This window comes from Bombina bombina, chromosome 2 (assembly GCF_027579735.1).
Source record: "Bombina bombina isolate aBomBom1 chromosome 2, aBomBom1.pri, whole genome shotgun sequence".
NCBI classification, from domain to species: domain Eukaryota; kingdom Metazoa; phylum Chordata; class Amphibia; order Anura; family Bombinatoridae; genus Bombina; species Bombina bombina.
In genome coordinates this window covers 306,974,235-306,999,542 of record NC_069500.1, presented here as the reverse complement: position 1 = coordinate 306,999,542, position 25,308 = coordinate 306,974,235, and the positions used below count along the sequence as shown (strand labels likewise).

General features: G+C 41.4%; 1 protein-coding gene across 1 annotated transcript in view; it reads left to right on the top strand.

The window, feature by feature from the left end:
* Positions 1-25,308, top strand: part of ALDH7A1 (aldehyde dehydrogenase 7 family member A1) — a 299,657-nt gene that overhangs the window by 174,063 nt on the left and 100,286 nt on the right. Inside the window, exon 16 of the mRNA XM_053701625.1 lies at positions 10,708-10,781. Coding sequence (XP_053557600.1) covers positions 10,708-10,781 — 74 coding nt within the window. The remainder of the gene's footprint in view (positions 1-10,707; positions 10,782-25,308) is intronic.

Sequence of the window (25,308 nt, the reverse complement as noted above, 5' to 3'; positions counted from 1 at the left end):
CTGTTCCATGGTGTAGATTCTGGTAATATCATTTAATTTTATTTCAATATGTGAATGTAATGTTAATGAAAGAAGGTAGGGTCCCAGTGGGACTCCTTTTATCTTAATAATAAATCATGGGTTTATATCTCCTGAGGGGGGTTATTGAACAGGGGGGACTTTAATCATGTTTCTTATGTAGTTCTATCTGCTAATGTGTAGCAATACCTAGGCTCTCTGCCTTTTGGAACATAACTGCCTTATTTCAGTGACGCAATCTCTCAAGATTGCACTCCCTTTTGGTGACTGGCACGGTGCACCTCGTGACGGGTGCGGTTACGTTGTTTCTCACTTCTGTATGCTAACAGTGTGCGTCAGAGAGAGTCTAAGGCTCATGAGTTGTCCAGTTCACAGGAGGTGGTGAGTGCCCCAGCCATTGGGGGTATAAAGAGAGTGCCAGTTAGTTTTTCATTTTTGTAATCCTAAAATTATGGAGGATTCTGATATGTTAGACACGGATGAATATGAAATGGCCGGGTAATCAATGCCCATCAGTTATGTTCCAATTGCCGCTATAGAGTACTCTCTTCTCCCGAACCAGGGAGCTTAGAGTGCGTTGAGCTATCCGCCTCCGAAGTTTCCATGTCCTGTGAGGCCTGTGCCCCAGACCTTTTCTCGGCTACACAAGCAGATGTCCCTATGGCCTTTACTCCTCCGGAGGGTGGCTTGTTTCCTCCAGAGGTTATGGCACGGTTCCGCATGGCCATTTCTATGGCGTTGACTCATTTATATCTCCCAAGAGAAATATTTCTAAGAAACTGTCCGTGTTCTGCTCACCAGGGCCTGTCGGTTGTGTGATTGCCTGATTCAGTTCGGCCTTCTGGGGAAGTGCTGGCCTCTGAGGCTTCAGGGGCCCAAATCTCAGGGCCATTGTCCTTTGTTGATCCGGTGAGGGATGATTTTGCCTTCCGTTATAGGCTGGCACGTCTTTGTGTTGTTTTAAGACATGTTTTGGCTATGTTGGAGGATCCCAGTCCGAGTGGGCCGAGGGATCCGAGGCCTTAGATGCTGGATGGCAAATTGGATACAGCGTTTGGGGATGAAGCCAATCTCCTTAACGTCTCCATTTTTATTTTATGTTTCGGTTCCAGTTCTGAGCTAGGGTGACTGGGTCCTCTGATCGGCTGGTCCCGTTGGCGTCCTCATTCACCTTGGGCGTTCACCCGATAGGTGTTGCCTTCTTTTATTTTCGATCCAGATGGATGTGTTTAATTTGTTTTTTCTTAAGCTCATGTCTGTTAGATTTTTGTTTTTGAGAACGTTCTTCTCTGGAACCAATACTTTTTGTGGTCGTGTGGGCACTTCCTCGGAAGTTGCACACTTTTTGAATAATAGAATTTTATGTTTTCTAGTTCATTTATCGATCCTTCGGGTTGAATTTTCTTGGACCTTGGGCAGTTCTTGAGTGTCCTTATACCAGGCAGGTACTGGTTGGACGCTTTTCGGATTGTTACCTGGCTTCATGTCACCCTTGTGGTGCTGGTTTAATCATATTCTGAATGTCTCTTGGCCTATTGCTATGGACTTCGGGCTCGGATCCTATCGAAGTATGAGGCCTACTGTTTAAATACAACCCATCTGACTGGAGGGTTGTAAGAACCGATCTACGGTCGGCTGATTCGGGCTACTCGCCTGGGATACGGATCTGTTTTTTACAGACTTCATCATGGTTCTCAGGTCCCATGGAGATTTAGAACCATAATTTCCATTCCTTTTGAGTTGGGAGATGTGAGTGACCTATGTGGTCTGGTGTTCTGAGTGGCTAACTATATTTTCTCTTGTAAGGTGTATCCAGTCCACGGATCATCCATTACTTGTGAGATATTCTCCTTCCCAACAGGAAGCTGCAAGAGGATCACCCACAGCAGAGCTGTCTATATAGCTCCTCCCCTAACTGCCACCTACCAGTCATTCTCTTGCAGCTCTCAACAAGATTGGAAGTAGCTAGAGAGATGTGGTGAATTTATGTAGTTTATCTTCAATCAAAAGTTTGTTATTTTCAAATGGTACCGGAGTTGTACTGTTTTAGCCTCAGGCAGAAAGTTGAAGAAGAGTCTGCCTGTGGTTTTTGATGATCTTAGCAGGTTGTAACTAAGATCCATTGCTGTTTTCACACATAACTGAAGAGATGAGGTAACTTCAGCTGGGGGAATGGTGTGCAGGGTCTCCTGCTATGAGGTATGTGCAGTTTACATTTTTCTAGAGAAATGAATATGCTAGAAAATGCTGTTAATACCGGATTTATTTAAGGTAAGCCTGATTACAGTGATTTAATAACGACTAGTATCATGCTTGCTGTAAAAGGTAATATTCTTATTACTTTCTCACATTACTGAAAATAAGATAACGTTTGCTGGAAGTGTTTAAACATTTTTTTCTACATATTGGTGATAAAACTTTATTGGGGCCCAATTTGTTCCACATGGCTGGCTAGATTTTGCCTAGGGATAGTTTTTTATGGCCCTCTCACTGTGAGTACAGGTTGGGAGGGGCCTACTTTCAGGCCTAAATCGTGCAGTAGTTTTTGCAGCTTGAGACTTCCAGCTTCCCTGAAGGAGTCCCCTGAACACTTAGGACCTCTACAAAGGGTTTTTGTGCCTTCAAAAGTCGTTGTGTGGGCAGGTAGGTTATTGTGACTGTTAAAAAACGTTTATATTGTTTTTTTGATCCGGTTTTGAAACTAAGGGGTTAATCATCCATTTGCAAGTGGGTGCAATGCTCTGTTAGTCTATTATACACACTGTAAAAATTTTGTAAGATTTACTGCTTTTTATCACTTTTTCAATTTCTGACAAAATTTGTTTCTCTTAAAGGCGCAGTAACGTTTTTATTTTTTGCTTGTTTACATTTATCAAAGTGTTTTCCAAGCTTGCTGGTCTCATTGCTAGTCTGTTTAAACATGTCTGACATAGAGGAAACTCCTTGTTCATTATGTTTAGAAGCCATTGTGGAACCCCCTCTTAGAATGTGTACCAAATGTACTGATTTTACTTTAAGTTATAAAGATCATATTCTGTCTTTAAAAAGATTTATCACCAGAGGAAATTGACAAGGGGGAAGTTATGTCGACTAACTCGCCCCACGTGTCAGAACCTTTGACTCCCGCTCAAGGGACTCCCGCTCAAGTGGCGCCAAGTACATCTAGCGCGCCCATGGCGTTTACTTTACAAGACATGGCGGCAGTTATGGATCATACCCTTACAGCGGTATTGTCCAAACTACCAGGGTTACAAGGAACGCGAGACAGCTCTGGGACTAGAAAAAATACAGAGCTCTCTGACGCTTTAGTAGCTATGTCTGATATCCCCTCACAATATGCAGAAGCTGAGGCAGGAGAGCTTCTTTCTGTGGGTGATTTTTCTGACTCAGGGAAGATGCTTCAACCTGATTCTGATATGTCTACATTTAAATTTAAGCTTGAACACCTCCGCGTGTTGCTCAGGGAGGTTTTAGCTACTCTGGATGACTGTGACACCATTATAGTGCCAGAGAAATTGTGTAGATTGGATAAATACTATGCAGTGCCTGTTTACACTTATGTTTTTCAAATACCTAAAAGGTTTTCAGAAATTATTACTAAGCAATGGGATAGACCAGGTGTACCGATCTCTCCCCCTCCTATTTTTAATAAAAATTTTCCAATATATGCCGCTACACAGGACTTATGGCAAACGGTCCCTAAGGTGGAGGGAGCAGTTTCTACCATAGCTAAGCGTACAACTTTTCCCGTCGAGGACAGTTGTGCTTTCCTAGATCCAATGGATAAAAATTTAGAGGGTTACCTTAAGAAAATGTTTATTCAACAAGGTTTTATTCTCCAGCCTCTTGCATGCATTGCCCCGGTCACTGCTGCTGCGGCCTTCTGGTTTGAGTCTCTGGAAGAAGCCTTACAGGTAGAAACTCCATTGGATGATACACTTGACAAGCTTAAAGCGCTTAAGCTAGCCAATTCATTTGTTTCTGACGCCGTTGTTCATTTAACCAAACTAACGGCTAAGAACTCCGGTTTTGCTATACAGGCGCGTAGGGCACTATGGCTTAAATCCTGGTCAGCTGACGTTACTTCAAAGTCTAAGCTTCTCAACATTCCCTTCCTGGGGCAGACCCTATTCGGGCCTGGACTGAAGTAGATCATTTCTGATATTACTGGAGGAAAAGGTCATGCCCTTCCTCAGGATAGGTCTAATAAATTAAGGACCAAACAAACTAATTTTCGTGCCTTTCGAAACTTTAAGACGAGCGCAGCATCAACTCCCTCGAATGCAAAACAAGAGGGAAATTTTGCCCAGTCAAAGCCGGTCTGGAGACCTAACCAGGCCTGGAACAAAGGTAAGCAGGCCAAGAAGCCTCCTGCTGCCTCTAAGACAGCATGAAAGATCAGCCCCCGATCCGGTAACGGATCTAGTAGGGGCAGACTTTCTCTCTTCGCCCAGGCTTGGGCAAGAGATGTCCAGGATCCCTGGGCGTTGGAAATTGTGTCCCAGGGATATCTTCTGGACTTCAAAGCTTCTTCCCCAAAAGGAAGATTTCACCTCTCACAATTATCTGCAGACCAGATAAATAGAGAGGCATTCTTACATTGTGTTCAAGACCTCCTAGTTATGGGAGTGATCCACCCAGTTCCAAAGGAGGAACAGGGGCAAGGCTTCTATTCAAATCTCTTTGTGGTTCCCAAGAAAGAGGGAACCTTCAGACCAATCTTAGATCTCAAGATCCTAAACAAATTTCTCAGGGTCACATCTTTCAAGATGGAGACTATTCGAACCATCCTACCTATGATCCAGGAGGGTCAATACATGACTACCGTGGACTTAAAGGATGCTTATCTTCACATTGCGATACACAAAGATCATCATCGGTTTCTCAGGTTCGCCTTCTTAGACAGGCATTACCAGTTTGTGGCTCTTCCCTTTGGGTTAGCTACGGCACCAAGAATCTTTACGAAGGTTCTGGGGTCACTTCTGGCGGACCTAAGGCCGCGGGGTATAGCAGTAGCCCCTTACTTAGACGACATTCTGATACAGGCGTCGAATTTCCAAATTGCCAAGTCCCATTCGGACATTGTTCTGGCATTCCTGAGGTCTCATGGGTGGAAAGTGAACGAAAAGAAGAGTTCTCTATCCCCTCTCACAAGAGTTTCCTTCCTGGGAACTCTGATCTCTGATAGATTCTGTAGAAATGAGGATGTACCTGACAGAGGACAGGTTGTCAAAACTTCTAAATTCCTGCCGTGTTCTTTATTCTACTTCTCGCCCTTCAGTGGCTCAGTGTATGGAAGTAATCGGCTTAATGGTAGCGGCAATGGACATAGTGCCGTTTGCCCGCCTACATCTCAGACCGCTGCAACTCTGCATGCTCAGTCAGTGGAATGGGGATTACACGGATTTGTCCCCTCGACTAAATCTGGATCAAGAGACCAGGGATTCTCTTCTCTGGTGGCTATCTCGGGTCCATCTGTCCAAAGGTATGACCTTCCGCAGGCCAGATTGGACAATAGTAACAACAGATGCCAGCCTTCTGGGCTGGGGTGCAGTCTGGAACTCCCTGAAGGCTCAGGGATCGTGGACTCAGGAGGAAGCACTCCTTCCGATAAACATTCTGGAACTAAGAGCGATATTCAATGCTCTTCAGGCTTGGCCTCAGCTAGCTGCGGTCAGGTTCATCAGATTTCAGTCGGACAACATCACGACTGTAGCTTACATCAACCATCAAGGGGGAACAAGGAGTTCCCTAGCAATGTTGGAGGTTTCAAAGATAATTCGATGGGCAGAGATTCACTCTTGCCATCTATCAGCTATCCATATCCCAGGAGTAGAGAACTGGGAGGCGGATTTTCTAAGTCGACAGACTTTTCATCCGGGGGAGTGGGAGCTCCATCCGGAGGTATTTGCACAGTTGATTCAACTTTGGGGCAAACCAGAACTGGATCTCATGGCGTCGCGTCAGAACGCCAAGCTTCCTTGTTACGGTTCCAGGTCCAGGGATCCCAAGGCAGCACTGATAGATGCTCTAGCAGTGCCTTGGTCCTTCAACCTGGCTTATGTGTTTCCACCGTTTCCTCTGCTCCCTCGTCTGATTGCCAAGATCAAACAGGAGAGAGCTTTGGTGATTTTGATAGCACCTGCGTGGCCTCGCAGGACTTGGTATACAGATCTGGTGGACATGTCATCCTCTCCACCATGGACTCTGAGACAGGACCTTCTACTTCAGGGTCTTTTCAACCATCCAAATCTAATTTCTCTGCGTTTGACTGCTTGGAGATTGAACGCTTGATTTTATCAAAGCGTGGTTTCTCCGAGTCGGTCATTGATATCTTAATACAGACGCGAAAGCCTGTCACCAGGAAAATCTATCATAAGATATGGTGTAAATATCTTCATTGGTGTGAATCCAAGGGTTGCTCATGGAGTAAAGTCAGGATTCCTAGGATATTCTCTTTTCTCCAAGAAGTATTGGAGAAAGGTTTATCAGCTAGTTCCTTAAAGGGACAGATTTCTGCTCTGTCTATTCTTTTGCACAAACGTCTGGCTGAGGTTCCAGATGTTCAGGCGTTTTGTCAGGCTCTGGTTAGAATCAAGCCTGTTTTTAAACATGTTGCTCCGCCATGGAGTTTAAATTTAGTTCTTAAAGTTCTTCAAGGGGTTCCGTTTGAACCTTTGCATTCCATAGATATTAAGTTACTATCTTGGAAAGTTCTGTTTTTAGTAGCTATCTCCTCGGCTCGAAGAGTTTCGGAATTATCTGCTTTACAATGTGATTCCCCTTATCTCATTTTCCATGCAGATAAGGTAGTGTTACGTACCAAACCTGGTTTTCTGCCTAAGGTGGTATCTAATAAAAATATCAATCAGGAGATTGTTGTTCCGTCACTGTGTCCTAATCCTTCTTCAAAGAATCTTGACGTGGTTCGTGCATTAAAGTTTTATTTACAAGCTACTAAAGATTTTCGTCAAACATCTGCATTGTTTGTTGTCTACTCTGGACAGAGGAGAGGCCAAAAGGCTTCGGCAACTTCTCTATCTTTTTGGCTAAGAAGTATAATCCGCTTAGCTTATGAGACTGCTGGCCAGCAGCCTCCTGAAAGAATTACAGCTCATTCTACTAGAGCGGTAGCTTCCACATGGGCTTTTAAGAATGAGGCTTCTGTTGAACAGATTTGTAAGGCGGTGACTTGGTCTTCGCTTCATACTTTTTCTAAATTCTATAAATTTGATACTTTTACTACTTCGGAGGCTATTTTTGGGAGAAAGGTCTTACAGGCAGTGGTGCCTTCCATTTAAGCACCTGCCTTGTCCCTCCCTTCATCCGTGTCCTATAGCTTTGGTATTGGTATCCCACAAGTAATGGATGATCCGTGGACTGGATACACCTTAAAAGAGAAAACAAAATTTATGCTTACCTGATAAATTTATTTCTCTTGTGGTGTATCCAGTCCACGGCCCGCCCTGTCATTTTAAGGCAGGTGTTTTTTATTTTTAAACTACAGTCACCACTGCACCCTATAGTTTCTCCTTTCTCTTGCTTTTCTTCGGTTGAATGACTGGTAGGTGGCAGTTAGGGGAGGAGCTATATAGACAGCTCTGCTGTGGGTGATCCTCTTGCAGCTTCCTGTTGGGAAGGAGAATATCCCACAAGTAATGGATGATCCGTGGACTGGATACACAACAAGAGAAATACATTTATCAGGTAAGAATAAATTTTGTTGTTGCTTCACTCAAAGTGCTTATGGAGGCTGACTCTTTAGCCTATTAAACATTTTCTTACGGTGGCGGAGTCTCCTTCCTTTCCGCCTTGAGTGGATCATCTGGTGTGGAAGCGCGGGCATGTCCTTCCTCTGCTCAGAGTTGCGTCACTCTAGGAGTTGGTTTGCAGGGGTTCCCTGCCTTTTTGTATGGAGCTGCAAGGCTCCAGCTTTTCCCCTTTTATAGAGGTTTCTTCTTGGAAGAGTGATCCTTCAAGGATCTCTGGCTGTTGTCTCTTCCATATTATAACCTTGGTCTGACCACAGTCTCGATGTTCGGGTGTTTCTTCGTCCTCGTTGCAACTTAAGCCTTGGAGCTTAACGGTGAAGAGTCGAGGTTGGTTACAGACTGTCGCCCTTCTGGGGTCAGGTACTTGACCATTTATCCTCGATGTTCCATTAGATGTAAGGCACCCTCCACGAAGCCCTATCTCTTTGGGTCGGCATGCAAGGTCCAGGGTTCTCATTCACATTTGGGTGTTGGTGCTACCTTGCCAGTGTGTGTAACACGTGTTAACACTTGTCTACGAGATTTCCTTGCTGTCCAAGTGCACTGTGTGCCGAATTCTTAAACTATTCAGGAGCGCTTACAGACTCTTGGGTTTGAGGCTGTTGCTAGATCGCTAAGTCTACGGACTTTAGATGGTGCGCTCCTAATCGTAGGAGGCAGCTTAGGGTTCCTCTGGAAGTTAGATCTTTCGATCGATTCCGTTTTTTCGAGGACCCTGGCCTAGGCCCATGTCTCTCCTTAGATGGGTGTGGACGGTTCGGTCTCACCTTAGGTGTTTGTGGTCCTGTGTGCCTCTCTCAGAGGAGGGCGGGGCTCTGTTTTTTGTGGGAGATGCCTGTCTGCCTGCGGCTTGGGCTCTTGGTCTTTCTGACGGGTCCCTACTGGTCTTCTGGCGCATTTGATGTTCCTGTAGACTCCAGGTGTCTTTCAACTGGGTTGGCAATATGGCTGAGGGGTCTCGCCTCGCTGGTAGAGTGGTTTTCTGTTTTTTTCATTCCCTTCTCTTCTAGGGAGATGCGATGTAGTGACTGGTTCCACTGTTCCTGCAGCGGGAGGCTGAGGGTTTGAACCCTGTTGGGGCTCCTGCTAAATGTTGGATTCTGATATATAGGGGTTGGGGGTCTGAGGGCCCTCTTCCCTGGGATAGGTTCCTTTTTGGGGAAGACAGTCGTGTAGGGGGTCTCGTACCCGTGCACAATGCCTATCCTGAATCACGGTAGCATGCCGTTTGTAGTAGCGGTCTACTCTGGGGCTTTGTTCCTCGTTGTCCCTTCCTTTCTCTTCCAGAGGTCTGGGACTCTTGTCTTTGGTCTTTGACTAGCCTTTGGGCTGGGACCATCACCCTGGAGGGAAGCTCAGGGATCGGTTATCTATGTAGGTTGACCGTTTTCTTCCAGATCCGGTCCTCTCCTTTGGGGGGAAAACTGTTGATATCCTCCTCTTTTCTTCTGGCGTCTGGTACTGGGAGGGGACGCTCATGGAGCCTGGTATTCGGAGGGCTGTGAGCATTTGGAAGCAGTTTGAAACCAGCTACAGCTGTTTGCACTTTGAATATGTGCTAGCAGGCTTTAAAACGCCTTTCGGTGGTTTGGGTTTTGCGATGGTTGAGTCAGCTTTCCTACTTGGAAGCTGGTCATTGAGAGTTCCTGTTTGGTGTTCTCTTGGACGAGCTATTTACTAACTGCTGGGATAGTTATCCTATTTCTGCGGTCTCTGCTTGCCTAGCCTGCAGGTTTTGATCTGATACGAGGCAGCGGGGAACTCATGTTTTTCTGGAGTACCTTATGGTATGGTACTGAATCAGGAATATGAGGATGTCCCTCAAGTCCTTTTTGGGACGTGTTTCTCTGTGTATGGATCTCTTTTTTTTTTTTTTTTTTTTTTTTATTAGGTCCTTATGTTTCTAGGGAGTTCGCCTTCCTGGACGCTACTATCGTAAGACAACCATGGGTTGTTTTGTTTGTTGAGCCGTGTGGAATGATCCTTTGGATTTTTCCTGGGAATCTGTTCTCCCCTTTGGGGGCAGATAACGGTCCTTGTCTTGTGGCCGGGTACCTTCATGGGAATCCTGTCCTGCGTGGCTGACTTCTCGGAAGCTGTTTGGGCTCGACAGACTCTGGGACTGAGTGGTCTCTAGTTCGGCTTTGCTGGCGGTGTAACTAATGTGCAGTTACCTGGGCTTCGGGTTTTCACCCGTGTCTATATTTTTATAGGGTATCGGGTAATTCAGGCTGTGGTGCCTTTCGAAGGGGCCGCATTTTGTACCCACCTGTTGTTTGCATTCAGTGTCCTTTAGCTTGGGTATTGTTTTCCCAAAAGTAATGAATGCAGCTGTGGACTCTTCCCGTTTAAGAAGAAAAACATAAATTATGCTTACCTGATAAGTTTCTTTTCTACTGACGGGAAGAATCTACAGCTCCCGCCCGTGTTTTATCTATGAGGCGGCTGTAATTTTTTGTTCATCTGGCACCTTTTTTTACCCTATTTCTCCTACTGTTCCTTGTTTCCTTGGCAGAATTACTGGGGGATGAGGGAAGTTGGGGAGGTATTTAAGCCTTTGGCTGGGATGTATTTGCCTCCTCCTGGTGGCCAGGTTCTGTATTTCCCAAAAGTAATGAATGCAGCTGTGAAAAGCTGAAGAAAATGCAGCTGAAGAAAATTATCAGGTAAGCATAATTTGTTTTTTAGCCAAAAATTAGTAATGTTAAATTATTGAAATAACTTAGATTTAAATTTTAAAATCACAAAAAACTTTTAAAGCTTTTCAAAAGATTAATTAATTGGATTATACAGAATTGTGTTCCTTGCAAATATTTTGTGAAAATCTTCAGTGACTATGCAAATTCATGCTGATTCTGATTATTTTTATTAGGTCTCTGGATGTTTTGTAATTTATTCTCAATCTTTTTCACTTTAGGCCAAAGGGATCTGATTGCGGAGTGGTGAATGTCAACATTCCTACTAGTGGTGCTGAAATTGGTGGAGCTTTTGGTATGCATCCTTTTTAACATATTTATTGTGGATCCAAATATTTGTTAAGCAATTGAACGTTGGCTCACTATTTTATTATGAAGGTACTATTTTATAGAGTTAGCTGGCATATTCTCCCTATCCTTATATTCCCATACAGTCACTTTCTGTAGGACACAGGTTAAGGTTCATGCAAGTAGCAGGACTATTAGAGGCTGTTTTGAATCCTATAATAATCCAACAGTAGTAAGCTCTTCGTTAACCCCTAAATGACCGCAGCACTTTTCCATTTTCTGTCCGTTTGGGACCAAGGCTATTTTTACATTTCTGCTGTGTTTGTGTTTAACTGTAATTCTCCTCTTACTCATTTACTGTACCCACACATATTATATACCGTTTTTCTCGCCATTAAGTGGACTTTCTAAAGATGCCATTATTTTCATCATATCTTTATAATTAACTATAAAAAAAATTATATAATATGAGAAAAAAATGGAAAAAAACACACTTTTTCTAACTTTGACCCCCAAAATCTGTTACACATCTACAACAACCAAAAAACACCCATGCTAAATAGTTTCTAAATTTTGTCCTGAGTTAAGAAATACCCAATGTTCTTTGCTTTTTTTGCAAGTTATAGGGCCATAAGTACAAGTAGCAGTTTGCTATTTCTAAACCCCTTTTTTTCAAAATTAGCGCTAGTTACATTGGAACACTGATATCTTTCAGGAATCCCTGAATATCCCTTGACATGTATATATTTTTTTTTAGAAGACATCCCAAAGTATTGATCTAGGCCCATTTTGGTATATTTCATGCCACCATTTCACCGCCAAATGCAATCAAATAAAAATTTTTTTCACTTTTTCACAATTTTGTTCACAAACTTTAGGTTTCTCACTTAAATTATTTACAAACAACTTGTGCAATTATGGCATAAATGGTTGTAAATTCTTCTCTGGGATCCCCTTTGTTCAGAAATAGCGGACATGTATGGCTTTTGTTGTTGCTTTTTGGTAATTAGAAGGGCGCTAAATGCCACTGCGCACCACACGTGTATTATGCCCAGCAGTGAAGGGGTTAATTAGGGAGCATGTAGGGAGCTTCTAGGGTTAATTTTAGCTTTAATGTAGTGTAGTAGACAACCCAAAGTATTGATCTAGGCCCATTTTGGTATATTTCATGCCACCATTTCACCGCCAGATGCGATCAAATTAAAAAAATTTAAAATTTTTCACAATTTTAGGTTTCTCACTGAAATCATTTACAAGCAGCTTGTGCAATTATGGCACAAATGGCTGTAAATGCTTCTCTGGGATCCCCTTTGTTCAGAAATAGCAGACATATATATCTTTGGCATTGCTTTTTGGTAATTAGAAGGCCGCTAAATGCCGCTGCGCATCACACGTGTATTATGTCTAGCAGTGAAGGGGTTAATTAGGTAGCTTGTAGGGAGCTTGCAGGGTTAATTTTAGCTTTAGTGTAGAGATCAGCCTCCCATCTGACACATCACACCCCCGGATCCCTCCCAAACAGCTCCCTTCCCTCCCCCACCCCACAATTGTCCCCGCCATCTTAAGTACTGGCAGAAAGTCTGCCAGTACAAAAATAAAGGGAATCTTTGTTGTTGTTTTTTTTAAATTGTTTAACATATTTACATATGCTGCTGTGTAGTATCCCCCTTATCCCCCAACCTCCCTGATCCCCCCCCAAACACCTCTCTAACCGTCCCCCTCTGACTTTTTGGGGGCTATCTTGGGTACTGGCAGCTATCTGCCAGTACCCAGTTTGCAGAAAAAAATGTTTTCTGTTTTTTTTCACAGTTTTTTTTCTGTAGTGTAGCTTCCCTCCCACATACCAACCCAACACCCCCTGATTTAGCTTTTTTTTTAAAATTTTATTAGCTGTATAAACCTGATTACCTATCCTATTACCAATCCTATTTTCTGTAGTGCAGCGTTCCCACCCGCTCCCTCCCCGTGCACGCGCCCACCCCCTCCCTATCGTGCACGTGTGCCCGTGCGAGCCCCCGGACATCCCCGCCCACGATCCCGCCCCCCTGCACATCTCCAGGGCCATCGATGGCCGCCTCCCGGTCCTGCTCCCACCCACCAACGAAGGAAGCCACCGATCTCCGGTGCAGAGAGGGCCACAGAGTGGCTCTCTCTGCATCGGATGGCCATACATGGTTATTGCAGGATGCCTCCATATTGAGGCATCACTGCAATAACCAGAAAGCAGCTGGAAGCGAGCAGGATCGCTTCCAGCTGCTTTCCACACCGAGGACGTGCAGGGTACGTCCTCATGCGTTAACTGCCTTTTTTTTTTTAGGACGTACCCTGCACGTCCTCATTCATTAAGGGGTTAAACATTCTTGAAATTTTATACAAATGGGCAAATGTCAATATTTTCAGTTTCAACCATTTACATTCCTTGTCTTCAAAAAAAAAAATTTGCATGCAGGTTTCTAATTAAGCTGTTCATACAGGGGAATGGGTTATTTCAGTGGTGATGAGACTAGGGATTGTGTGTCCAAGATGGACTTCAAAGCAAATTTGCTGCCATTCCTCCCCAGAACCACCTTACTGCTTGGTTTCATTGGCTTTAATTGTAGAAATTGATGATTTTTTTTCTTACCAATCCATGCTATATATAAGCAATTCATTTTTGTTGATATGTATTGTTTATAAGAACAAATGTTTCTTTAATGTCCTTTGAAATTGAAAAAAGGCTTCCACGAACACACACAAAAAAAAAAAAATACCCCTATTTCCTTTATGTAAGTGGCAAGAGTCCATGAGCTAGTGGCGTATGGGATATACATTCCTACCAGGAGGGGGCAAAGTCTCCCAAACCTCAAAATGCCTATAAATACACCTCCCACCACACACATACTTCAGTTTTACAAACTTTGCCTCCCTATGGAGGTAGTGAAGCAAGATGTGCTTGATTTTCTTCTGTGATAGACGCTTCTAAGCATTCTGAAGCCCAATTCCTCTCAGAGTACAGTGTTTGTCAGAGGGATGTGAAGGGAGTATTGCCTGTTGATTCAGTGGTTTCACCCATGGGAAATCCTTTGAAAGGCTCTGTAATGGGTCGCAGTGATTCATCCCCTGCCTCCCTTTTCAGATCGACGTTATACTCCTATACCATTACCTCTGCTGATATTTTTCAGTACTGGTTTGGCTGTCTGCTATATGTGGATGGGTGTCTTTCGGTAAGTATGTATCATTTTTTAAGACGCACTCAGCTATGTTTGGCGCTTTATGTTAAAACGTTTTAAATATATGTATTTGCTTATTTTTGCCAAGAGTCAGTCTGCAGAAAAGGGAAATATACATAGACCTATCAGTTTCAGTATGGAATTTATGTTTGGGAAGATTATTTTTTCTTACCTGGGTTTCCAGTTTTTTCAATTTTGACTTTATTTTCCAAAACTTTCACAGGCAAACTAGGCTTGCGAGGACGCAAAATTGCATTTTTTATTGAGTCATTCTTGGCGCGAAAAATGTTTTGGCGTGGAATTGCGTCTAGGGTGACGCAAGTTTCATAATTTCCTGTATCTTTGACGTAAATTGTGTTGGCACGAAGTCGCGGTTGTTATGATGCGATTTGTCATTTCCTGATGTAGGCTTTGGCGGCAAAAAACGTTTTCCTTCCTTTTGCGTCATACTTGGCGCCAAAAAGTTTTTGTATATTACCCCTCTTCCTTTAATGCTTCTGGTTCTCTTCATATTATTAAGAGCTATGATGCTTATTTTTTGCATCTTACTTTAGCATAAGCTTTTTTCCCATTCCTGAAACTGCTATATGAGGAAATTGGATATTTTGTTTTAAATGTTTTTTCTTTTTACATTTTGCAAGATGTCTCAGTCTGATCCTGTCTCTGATGTTGCTGTAGAAACCATGCTGCCTGAACACAGTTCTACCAAAGCTAAGTGTGTCTGTTGTAAATTAACTGATGTTATTTCTTCATCCCAATTATATGGCATCTGTCATGATAAGCTTTGCATGCGGATAATGTTTCTATTAGTACTAATACATCGTCTGTTGTTCCTTCATCGTCTAATGTACCTTATATTCCTGCAGATGCAAAGAATTATATTGCTGCCGCTATAAATAAGGCTATGTCTGCTATTCCGGCTTCAAATAAACGTAAAAACATAATTTATGTAAGAACTTACCTGATAAATTCATTTCTTTCATATTAGCAAGAGTCCATGAGCTAGTGACGTATGGGATATACATTCCTACCAGGAGGGGCAAAGTTTCCCAAACCTCAAAATGCCTATAAATACACCCCTCACTACACCCACAAATCAGTTTAATGAATAGCCAAGAAGTGGGGTGATAAAAAAAAAGTGCGAAAGCATAAAAAATAAGAAATTGGAATAATTGTGCTTTATACAAAAAAATCATAACCACCACAAAAAAAGGGTGGGCCTCATGGACCCTTGCTAATATTAAAGAAATGAATTTATCAGGTAAGTTCTTACATAAATTATGTTTTCTTTCATGTAATTAGCAAGAGTCCATGAGCTAGTGACGTATGGGATAATGACTACCCAAGATGTGGATCTTTCCACGCAAGAGTCACTAGAGAGGGAGGGATAAAATAAAGACAGCCAATTCCGCTGAAAAATAATCCACACCCAAAATAAAGTTTAAATTATAAGCAGAAGATTCAAACTGAAACAGCTGCCTGAAGTACTTTTCTACCAAAAACAGCTTCAGAAGAAGAAAACACATCAAAATGGTAGAATTTAGTAAAAGTATGCAAAGAAGACCAAGTTGCTGCTTTGCAAATCTGATCAACCGAAGCTTCATTCTTAAACGCCCAGGAAGTAGAAACTGACCTAGAATGAGCTGTAATCCTTTGAGGCGGAGTTTTACCCGACTCGACATAAGCATGATGAATTAAAGATTTCAACCAAGATGCCAAAGAAATGGTAGAGGCCTTCTGACCTTTCCTAGAACCGGAAAAGATAACAAATAGACTAGAAGTCTTTCGGAAATTCTTAGTAGCTTCAACATAATATTTCAAAGCTCTAACAACATCCAAAGAATGCAATGATCTCTCCTTAGAATTCTTAGGATTAGGACAGAATGAAGGAACCACAATTTCTCTACTAATGTTAGAATTCACAACCTTAGGTAAAAATGTAAAAGAAGTTCGCAACACCGCCTTATCCTGATGAAAAATCAGAAAAGGAGACTCACAAGAAAGAGCAGATAATTCAGAAACTCGTCTGGCAGAAGAGATAGCCAAAAGGAACAAAACTTTCCAAGAAAGTAATTTGATGTCCAACGAATGCATAGGTTCAAACGGAGGAGCTTGAAGAGCCCCCAGAACCAAATTCAAACTCCAAGGAGGAGAAATTGACTTAATGACAGGTTTTATACGAACCAAAGCTTGTACAAAACAATGAATATCAGGAAGATTAGCAATCTTTCTGTGAAAAAGAACAGATAGAGCAGAGATTTGTCCTTTCAAGGAACTTGCAGACAAACCTTTATCCAAACCATCCTGAAGAAATTGTAAAATTCTCGGAATTCTAAAAGAATGCCAGGAAAAATGAGAAAGACACCAAGAAATATAAGTCTTCCAGACTCTATAATATATCTCCCTAGATACAGATTTACGAGCCTTTAACATAGTATTAATCACAGAGTCAGAGAAACCTCTTTGACTAAGAATCAAGCGTTCAATCTCCATACCTTTAAATTTAAGGATTTGAGATCCTGATGGAAAAAAGGACCTTGCGACAAAAGGTCTGGTCTTAACGGAAGAGTCCACGGTTGGCAAGAGGCCGTCCGGACAAGATCCGCATACCAAAACCTGTGAGGCCATGCTGGAGCTACCAGCAGAACAAACGAGCATTCCTTCAGAATCTTGGCGATTACTCTTGGAAGAAGAACTAGAGGCGGAAAGATATAGGCAGGATGATACTTCCAAGGAAGTGACAATGCATCCACTGCTTCCGCTTGAGGATCCCTGGATCTGGACAGATACCTGGGAAGTTTCTTGTTTAGATGAGAGACCATCAGATCTATTTCTGGAAGTCCCCACATTTGAACAATCTGAAGAAATACCTCTGGGTGAAGAGACCATTCGCCCGGATGTAACGTTTGGCGGCTGAGATAATCCGCTTCCCAATTGTCTATACCTGGGATATGAACCGCAGAAACTAGACAGGAGCTGGATTCCGCCCATACCAGAATTCGAGATACTTCCTTCATAGCCAGAGGACTGTGAGTCCCTCCTTGATGATTGATGTATGCCACAGTTGTGACATTGTCTGTCTGAAAACAAATGAACGATTCTCTCTTTAGAAGAGGCCATGACTGAAGAGCTCTGAAAATTGTACGGAGTTCCAAAATATTGATCGGTAATCTCACCTCCTGAGATTCCCAAACCCCTTGTACTGTCAGAGACCCCCAAACAGCTCCCCAACCTGTCAGACTTGCATCTGTTGAAATTACAGTCCAGGTCGGAAGAACAAAAGAAGCCACCTGAACTAAACGATGGTGATCTGTCCACCACATCAGAGAGTGTCGTACAATCGGTGTTAAAGATATTAATTGAGATATCTTTGTGTAATCCCTGCACCACTGGTTCAGCATACAGAGCTGAAGAGGTTGCATGTGAAAACGAGCAAAGGGGATCGCGTCTGATGCTGCAGTCATAAGACCTAGAATTTCCATGCATAAAGCTACCGAAGGGAATGATTGTGACTGAAGGTTTCGACAAGCTGATATCAACTTTAGACGTCTCTTGTCTGTCAAAGACAGAGTCATGGACACTGAATCTATCTGAAAACCTAAAAAGGTTACCCTTGTCTGAGGAATCAATTAACTTTTTGGTAAATTGATCCTCCAACCATGATCTTGAAGAAACAACACAAGTCGATTCGTATGAGATTCTGCTAAATGTGAAGACTGAGCAAGTACCAAGATATCGTCCAAATAAGGAAATACCACAATACCCTGTTCTCTGATTACAGACAGAAGGGCACCGAGAACCTTTGTAAAAATTCTTGGGGCTGTAGCTAGGCCAAACGGTAGAGCCACAAACTGGTAATGCTTGTCTAGGAAAGAGAATCTCAGAAACTGATAGTGATCTGGATGAATCGGAATATGCAGATATGCATCCTGTAAATCTATTGTGGACATATAATGCTCTTGCTGAACAAAAGGCAGGATAGTCCTTACAGTTACCATTTTGAATGTTGGTATCCTTACATAACGATTCAATATTTTTAGATCCAGAACTGGTCTGAAGGAATTCTCCTTCTTTGGTACAATGAAGAGATTTGAATAAAACCCCAGCCCCTGTTCCAGAACTGGAACTGGTATAATTACTCCAGCCAACTCTAGATCTGAAACACATTTCAGAAATGCTTGAGCCTTCGCTGGGTTTACTGGGACACGGGAAAGAAAAAATCTCTTTGCAGGAGGCCTTATCTTGAAGCCAATTCTGTACCCTTTTGAAACAATGTTCTGAATGCAGAGATTGAACCAAATTTCTTTGAAAAAACTTAATCTGCCCCCTACCAGCTGAGCTGGAATGAGGGCCGCACCTTCATGTGGACTTGGGAGCTGACTTTGGTTTTCTGAAAGGCTTGGATTTATTCCAGACTGGAGATGGTTTCCAAACTGATACCGCTCCTGAGGATGAAGGATCAGGCTTTTGTTCCTTGTTGTGACGAAAGGAACGAAAACGATTATTAGACCTAAATTTACCTTTAGATTTTTTATCCTGTGGTAAAAAAGTTCCTTTCCCTCCAGTAACAGTTGAGATAATAGAATCCAACTGAGAACCAAATAATTTATTACCCTGGAAAGAAAGGGAAAGCAGAGTAGACTTAGAAGACATATCAGCATTCCAAGTTTTAAGCCATAAAGCTCTTCTAGCTAAAATAGCTAGAGACATATACCTGACCTAATGATATCAAAGATGGCATCACAAATAAAATTATTAGCATGTTGTAGAAGAATAATAATGCTATGAGAATTATGATCTGTTACTTGTTGCGCTAAAGCTTCTAACCAAAAGGTTGAAGCTGCAGCAACATCCGCTAAAGATATAGCAGGTCTAAGAAGATTACCTGAACACAAGTAAGCTTTTCTTAGAAAGGATTCAATTTTCCTATCTAAAGGATCCTTAAAGGAAGTACCATCTGCCGTAGGAATAGTAGTACGCTTAGCAAGAGTAGAGACAGCCCCATCAACCTTAGGGATTTTGTCCCAAAATTCTAATCTGTCAGATGGCACAGGATATAATTGCTTAAAACGTTTAGAAGGAGTAAAAGAATTACCCAAATTATTCCATTCCCTGGAAATTACTTCAGAAATGGCACCAGGGACAGGAAAAACTTCTGGAATAACTACAGGAGATTTAAAAACCTTATCTAAACGTTTAGATTTTGTATCAAGAGGACTAGAATCCTCAATTTCTAATGCAATTAGGACTTCTTTAAGTAAAGAACGAATAAATTCCATTTTAAATAAATATGAAGATTTATCAGCATCAACCTCTGAGACAGAATCCTCTGAATCAGAAGAACCAATATCAGTATCAGAATGATGATGTTCATTTAAAAATTCATCTGAAAAATGAGAAGTTTTAAAAGACTTTTTACGTTTACTAGAAGGAGGAATAACAGACATAGCCTTCTTTATGGATTTAGAAACAAAATCTCTTATGTTATCCGGAACACTCTGAGTATTAGATGTTGACGGAACAGCAACAGGTAATGTAACAGAACTAATGGAAATATTATCTGCATTAGCAAGTTTGTCATGACAAACGGTACAAACAACAGCTGGAGGAACAGATACCAAAAGTTTACAGCAGATACACTTAGCTTTGGTAGCTCCAGCACCAGGCAGGGATTTTCCAGAAGTATCTTCTGACTCAGCTTCAACGTGGGACATCTTGCAATATGTAATAGAAAAAACAACATATAAAGCAAAATTGATCAAATTCCTTAAATGACAGTTTCAGGAATGGGAAAAAAATGCCATAGAACAAGCTTCTAGCAACCAGAAGCACAAAATAATGAGACTTAAATAATGTGGAGACAAAAGTGACGCCCATATTTTTTTAGCGCCAAAAAAGACGCCCACATTATTTGGCGCCTAAATGCTTTTGGCGCCAAAATGACGCCACATCCGGAACGCTGACACCTTTGGCGCAAAAAAACGTCAAAAATGACGCAACTTCCGGCGACACGTATGACGCCAAAAAAGTCCGCGCCAAGAATGACGCAATAAAATTAAGCATTTTCAGCCCCCGCGAGCCTAACAGCCCACAGGGAAAAAGTCAAATTTTTAAGCTAAGAAAAAATGATTTATTCATATGCATTATCCCAAATATGAAACTGACTGTCTGAAATAAGGAACGTTGAACATGCTGAGTCAAGGCAAATAAATGTTTGAATACATATATTTAGAACTTTATATAAAAGTGCCCAACCATAGCTTAGAGTGTCACAGAAAATAAGACTTACTTACCCCAGGACACTCATCTACACGTAGTAGAAAGCCAAACCAGTACTGAAACGAGAATCAGTAGAGGAAATGGTATATATAAGAGTATATCGTCGATCTGAAAAGGGAGGTAAGAGATGAATCTCTACGACCGATAACAGAGAACCTATGAAATAGACCCCGTAGAAGGAGATCACTGCATTCAAATAGGCAATACTCTCCTCACATCCCTCTGACATTCACTGCACGCTGAGAGGAAAACCGGGCTCCAACCTGCTGCGGAGCGCATATCAACGTAGAATCTAGCACAAACTTACTTCACCACCTCCATAGGAGGCAAAGTTTGTAAAACTGATTTGTGGGTGTGGTGAGGGGTGTATTTATAGGCATTTTGAGGTTTGGGAAACTTTGCCCCTCCTGGTAGGAATGTATATCCCATACGTCACTAGCTCATGGACTCTTGCTAATTACATGATAGAAAGGTCTTTTTAAACTTCTCATAATTCTGATGAACTTTGTATTGACCGCATACTGAAATGTCCTCTGCTGAGGATTCCTCTGGTTCAGAGAATCCTGATTCAGATTCTGAAATTGACAAATCTTCCTATCTGTTTAAGATTGATTATATTCGCTTTTTGTTTAAGGAAGTTCTGGTTACTTGGGGTATTGAAGAGTCTAGTCCTCTTGATAACAAAGCCAGTAAACGTTTAAAATCTGTTTTTAAACCTACCTCCTAAGGTTGCTCCTGAGGTTTTTCCTATTCCATATGCTGTTTCTGATATGATTACTAAAGAAGGGTCTAAGCCTGGTTCTTCTTTTACTCCTTCTTCTAGGTTTAAGAAGTCGTATCCTTTACTTGTGGCTAATTTAGAGTTTTGGGTCTATTTCCACTCTTGCCAAACGTACTACTGTTCCTATGGAAGATAGTACTTCTTTTAAGGATCCTTTTAGATAGAAAGATTGAATCTTATCTAAGAAAAGCTTATTTACATTCTGGTTATATGCTTAGACTTGCCATTTCTTTTGCTGATGAGGCTGCAGCTTCAACTTTTTGGTTGGACAGTTTAGCTCATCAGGTAGAAGATCATGATTTATCTAGCATTATTCTTCTGTTTCAACATGCTAATCATTTCATTTGTGATGCTATATTTGACATTATTAAGATCAATGTTAAATCTACGTCTTTAGCTATTTTAGCCAGGAGAGCTTTATGGCTTACATCTTGGAATGCTGACATGGTGTCTAAATCTAGATTATTATCTCTATCTTTCCAGGGTAAGAATTTATTTGGTTCTCAATTTGATTCTATTATTTCCACTATTACTGGGGGGAAAGGAGTTTTTTACCTCAAGATAAAAAGGCTAAAGGTAAATTTTTAAGGCTCCTAATAATTTTCGTTCCTTTCCTCAGAATAAGGAACAAAAGTCAATTCCTTCCCCTAAGGCCTCTGGGTCCAATTGGAGACCATCTTCAAATTGGAATAAAACCAAGCCCTTATAAAAAACCAAATACAGCCTGCATGAAGGTGCGGCCCTCTATCCAGTTCAGCTGGCGGAGGGCAGATTGAAATTATTTCAGAATATTTGGTCAGGTTCCGTTCAGAATCGGTGGATTTAGAATATTGTGTCTCAAGGGTATCAAATAGGTTTCAGAATGAGACCTCCTGTGAGAAGAGTCTTTCTTTCTCATGTTCCAACAAATCCTGTGAAGGCTCAGGCTTATCTGAATTGTGTTTCAGATCTAGAGATTTCAGGGGTGATTGTTCCAGCTCCTCTACAGGAACAGGGTTCGGGGTTCTATTCAAATCTTTTTATTGTCCCAAAGAAAGAGAATTCTTTCAGCCCCGTTTTGGATCTGAAACTTTTAAATCATTTTGTAAGAGTCCCAACTTTCAAGATGGTGATTATAAGGACTACTCTGCCTTTTGTTCAGCAAGCGCATTTTATGTCCACCATAGACTTACAGGAAGCTTATCTTCATATTCCAATTCATCCAGACCACTATCAGTTTCGGAGATTCTCTTTTCTAGACAAGCATTGCCAGTTTGTTGCTCTTCCATTTGGCCTAGCAACAGCTCCAAGAATCTTTTCGAAGGTTCTCAGTGCCCTTCTATCTGTAATCCGAGAGCAGGGTATTGCGATGTTTCCTTATTTGGACAATATCTTGTTTTGTGTGAGATTCTGCTAAATGAAAAGACCTGAGCTAGTACCAACTAGTGTCATTGCTTCAAAGGCATGGTTGGAGGATCAATTTACAAAAGAGTTTCTTGATTCCTCAGACAAGGGTCACCTTTTTAGGTTTCTAGATAGATTCAGTGTCCATGACTTTGTCTTTAACAGACAAGAGGTGAATGAAATTAGTTTTAGCTTGTCTAAAACTTCAGTCTCGATCGTTCCCTTCAGTGGCTATGTGCATAGAAGTTCTAGGTCTTATGACTGCAGCATCGTATTCGATCCCCTTTGCTCGTTTTCATATGAGACCTCTGCAGCTTTGCATGCTGAATCAATAGTACAGGGATTATACTCGGATATCACAACTGATATACCTAAATCCCAACATTCAACTCTCTGTCATGGTGGTTGGACCATCATCTGATTGTTCGAGGGGCCTCTTTTGTTCGTCCTTCCTGAACTGTGATCTCGACTGACACAAGTCTTACAGGTTGGGGAGCTGTCTGGGGGGTCTCTGACTGCACAAGGGGTTTGGAAACCTCAAGAGGCGAGGTTACCAATCAATATTTTAGACTATCTTCAGAGCTCTTCTGGCTTGGCCTCTGTTAAAGAGAGAACTTTTCATTCATTTTCAGACAGACAATATCACAACAGTGGCATATGTCAATCATTATGGAGGGACTCGCAGCTCATTAGCAATGAAGAAAATATCTTGGATACTTTATTGGGTGGAGTCCAACTCTTTTCTAATTTCTGCGATTCATATTCCCGGTGTAGACAATTGGGAAGCAGATTATCTCAGTCCCCGGACTTTTGCATCCGGGGGAGTGGTCTTTCCATGCAGATGTGTTTCATCAGATTGTACAAATGTGGGGTCTTCCAGAAATAGATTTGATGGCCTCTTGTTTGAACAAGAAACTTGTGTTTCTGATAGCACCAGCATGGCCTCACAGGTTCTGGTATGCGGATCTTGTCCAGATGTCCAGTTGCCAGCCTTGGCCACTTCCTTTAAGCCAGACCTTCTGTCTCAAGGGCTGTTTTTCCATCAGTATCTCAAATCTCTAAATTTGAAGGTATGGAAATTGAACGCTTAGTTCTTAGTCATAGAGGTTTCTCTGACTCAGTGATTAACACTGTTACAGGCCTGTAAGTCTTTTTCAAGGAAGATTTATTATCGGGTTTGGAAAACCTATATTTCATGGTTCTCCTCATAATTTTTCTTGGCATTCTTTTAGAATTCCATGGATTTTTCAGTTTCTTCAGGATGGTTTGGATAAAGATTTGTCTGCAAATACTTTGAAGGGACAAATCTCTGCTGTTTTATTTCATAGAAAGATTTCTAAACTTCCTGATATTCACTGTTTTTTTAAGGCTTTGGTTCGCATCAAACCTGTTAAGTCTATTTCTCTGCCTTGGTCTTAAAGGGACAGTAAACACCAGAATTTTTGTTTTTTTAAAAATGTAGATAATCCCTTTATTACCCATTCCCCAGTTTTGCATAACCAACACAGTTATAATAATACACTTTTTACCTCTGTGATTACCTTGTATCTAAGCCTCTGCAAACTGCCCCCTTATTTCAGTTCTGTTGACAGACATGCATTTTTAGCCAATCAGTGCTTGCTCTTATAAGTTTTACGTGCAGAGCTCAATGTTATCTATATGAAACACATGAACTAACGCCCTCTAGTGGTGAAAAACTGTCAAAATGCTTTCTGATTAGAGGCAGTCTTGAAGGTCTAAGAAATTAGCACATGAACCTCCTAGATTTAGCTTTCAACTAAGAATACCAAGAGAACAAAGCAAAATTGGTAATAAAAGTAAATTGGAAACTTGTTTAAAATTACATGCCCTCTTTAAATCATGAAAGATTTTTTGTGACTTTACTGTCCCTTTAAGGATTTTGCAGGCTCCACCTTTTGAGCCTATGCATTCTTTGGATATTAAACTACTTTCTTGGAAACTGTTATTTCTTTTGGCTATATTTTCTCTTAGAAGAGTTTGAGTTGTCTGCTCTCTCCTGCAAGCCTCCTTATCTGATATTCCATTAAGATAAAGGGGTTTTACGGATTTGGTTTACATTTTTACCTATGGTTGTGAATTCTAACAACATTAGTAGGGAAATTGTTGTTCCTTTCTTGTGTCCTAATCCTAAGAATTCTCTTGAGAGCTCTACATTCTTTGGATGTGGTAAGAGCTTTGAAATACTATGTTGAAGCTACCAAGGATTTCAGAAAGACTTCTAGTTTATTTGTTATTTTCTCTGGTTCCAGGAAAGGTCAGAAAGCCTCTGCCATTTCTTTGGCATCCTTGTTAAAACCTTTTGATTCACAAGGCTTATTTGGAGGTGGGGCAGTCTATGCCTCAAAGAATTACAGCTCATTCTACTAGATCAGTTGCCACTTCTTGGGCTTTCAAGAATGGAGCATCAGTTGATCAGATTTGCAAAGCAGCAACTTAGTCTTCTTTGCATACATTTACAAAATGTTTACCATTTTGATGCATTTGCTTCTTTAGAAGCAGTCTTTGGTAGAAAAGATCTTCAGGCAGTTGTCTCAGTTTGATTCCTTTGCCTATAATTTGAGGGTTTTTTTAAATTCTAGAAATTTAATTATTATTTGGATTTTAGTCTTTCAGCAGAAATAGCTGTTTTTATTTTTATCCCTCCCTCTTTAGTAACTCTTTGGATTTCCGCATCTTGGGTATTATATCCCATACGTCACTAGCTCTTGCCACTTACCCACTTACTTGAAAGAAAACATAATTTGTGTAAGAAATTACCTGATAAATTCATAAATTCCTTTCATAGTTTCAAGAGTCCATGAGACCCACCTTTTTTTTTTTTGGTGGTTATGAATTTTTTGTATAAAAGCACTTTTTTTTTC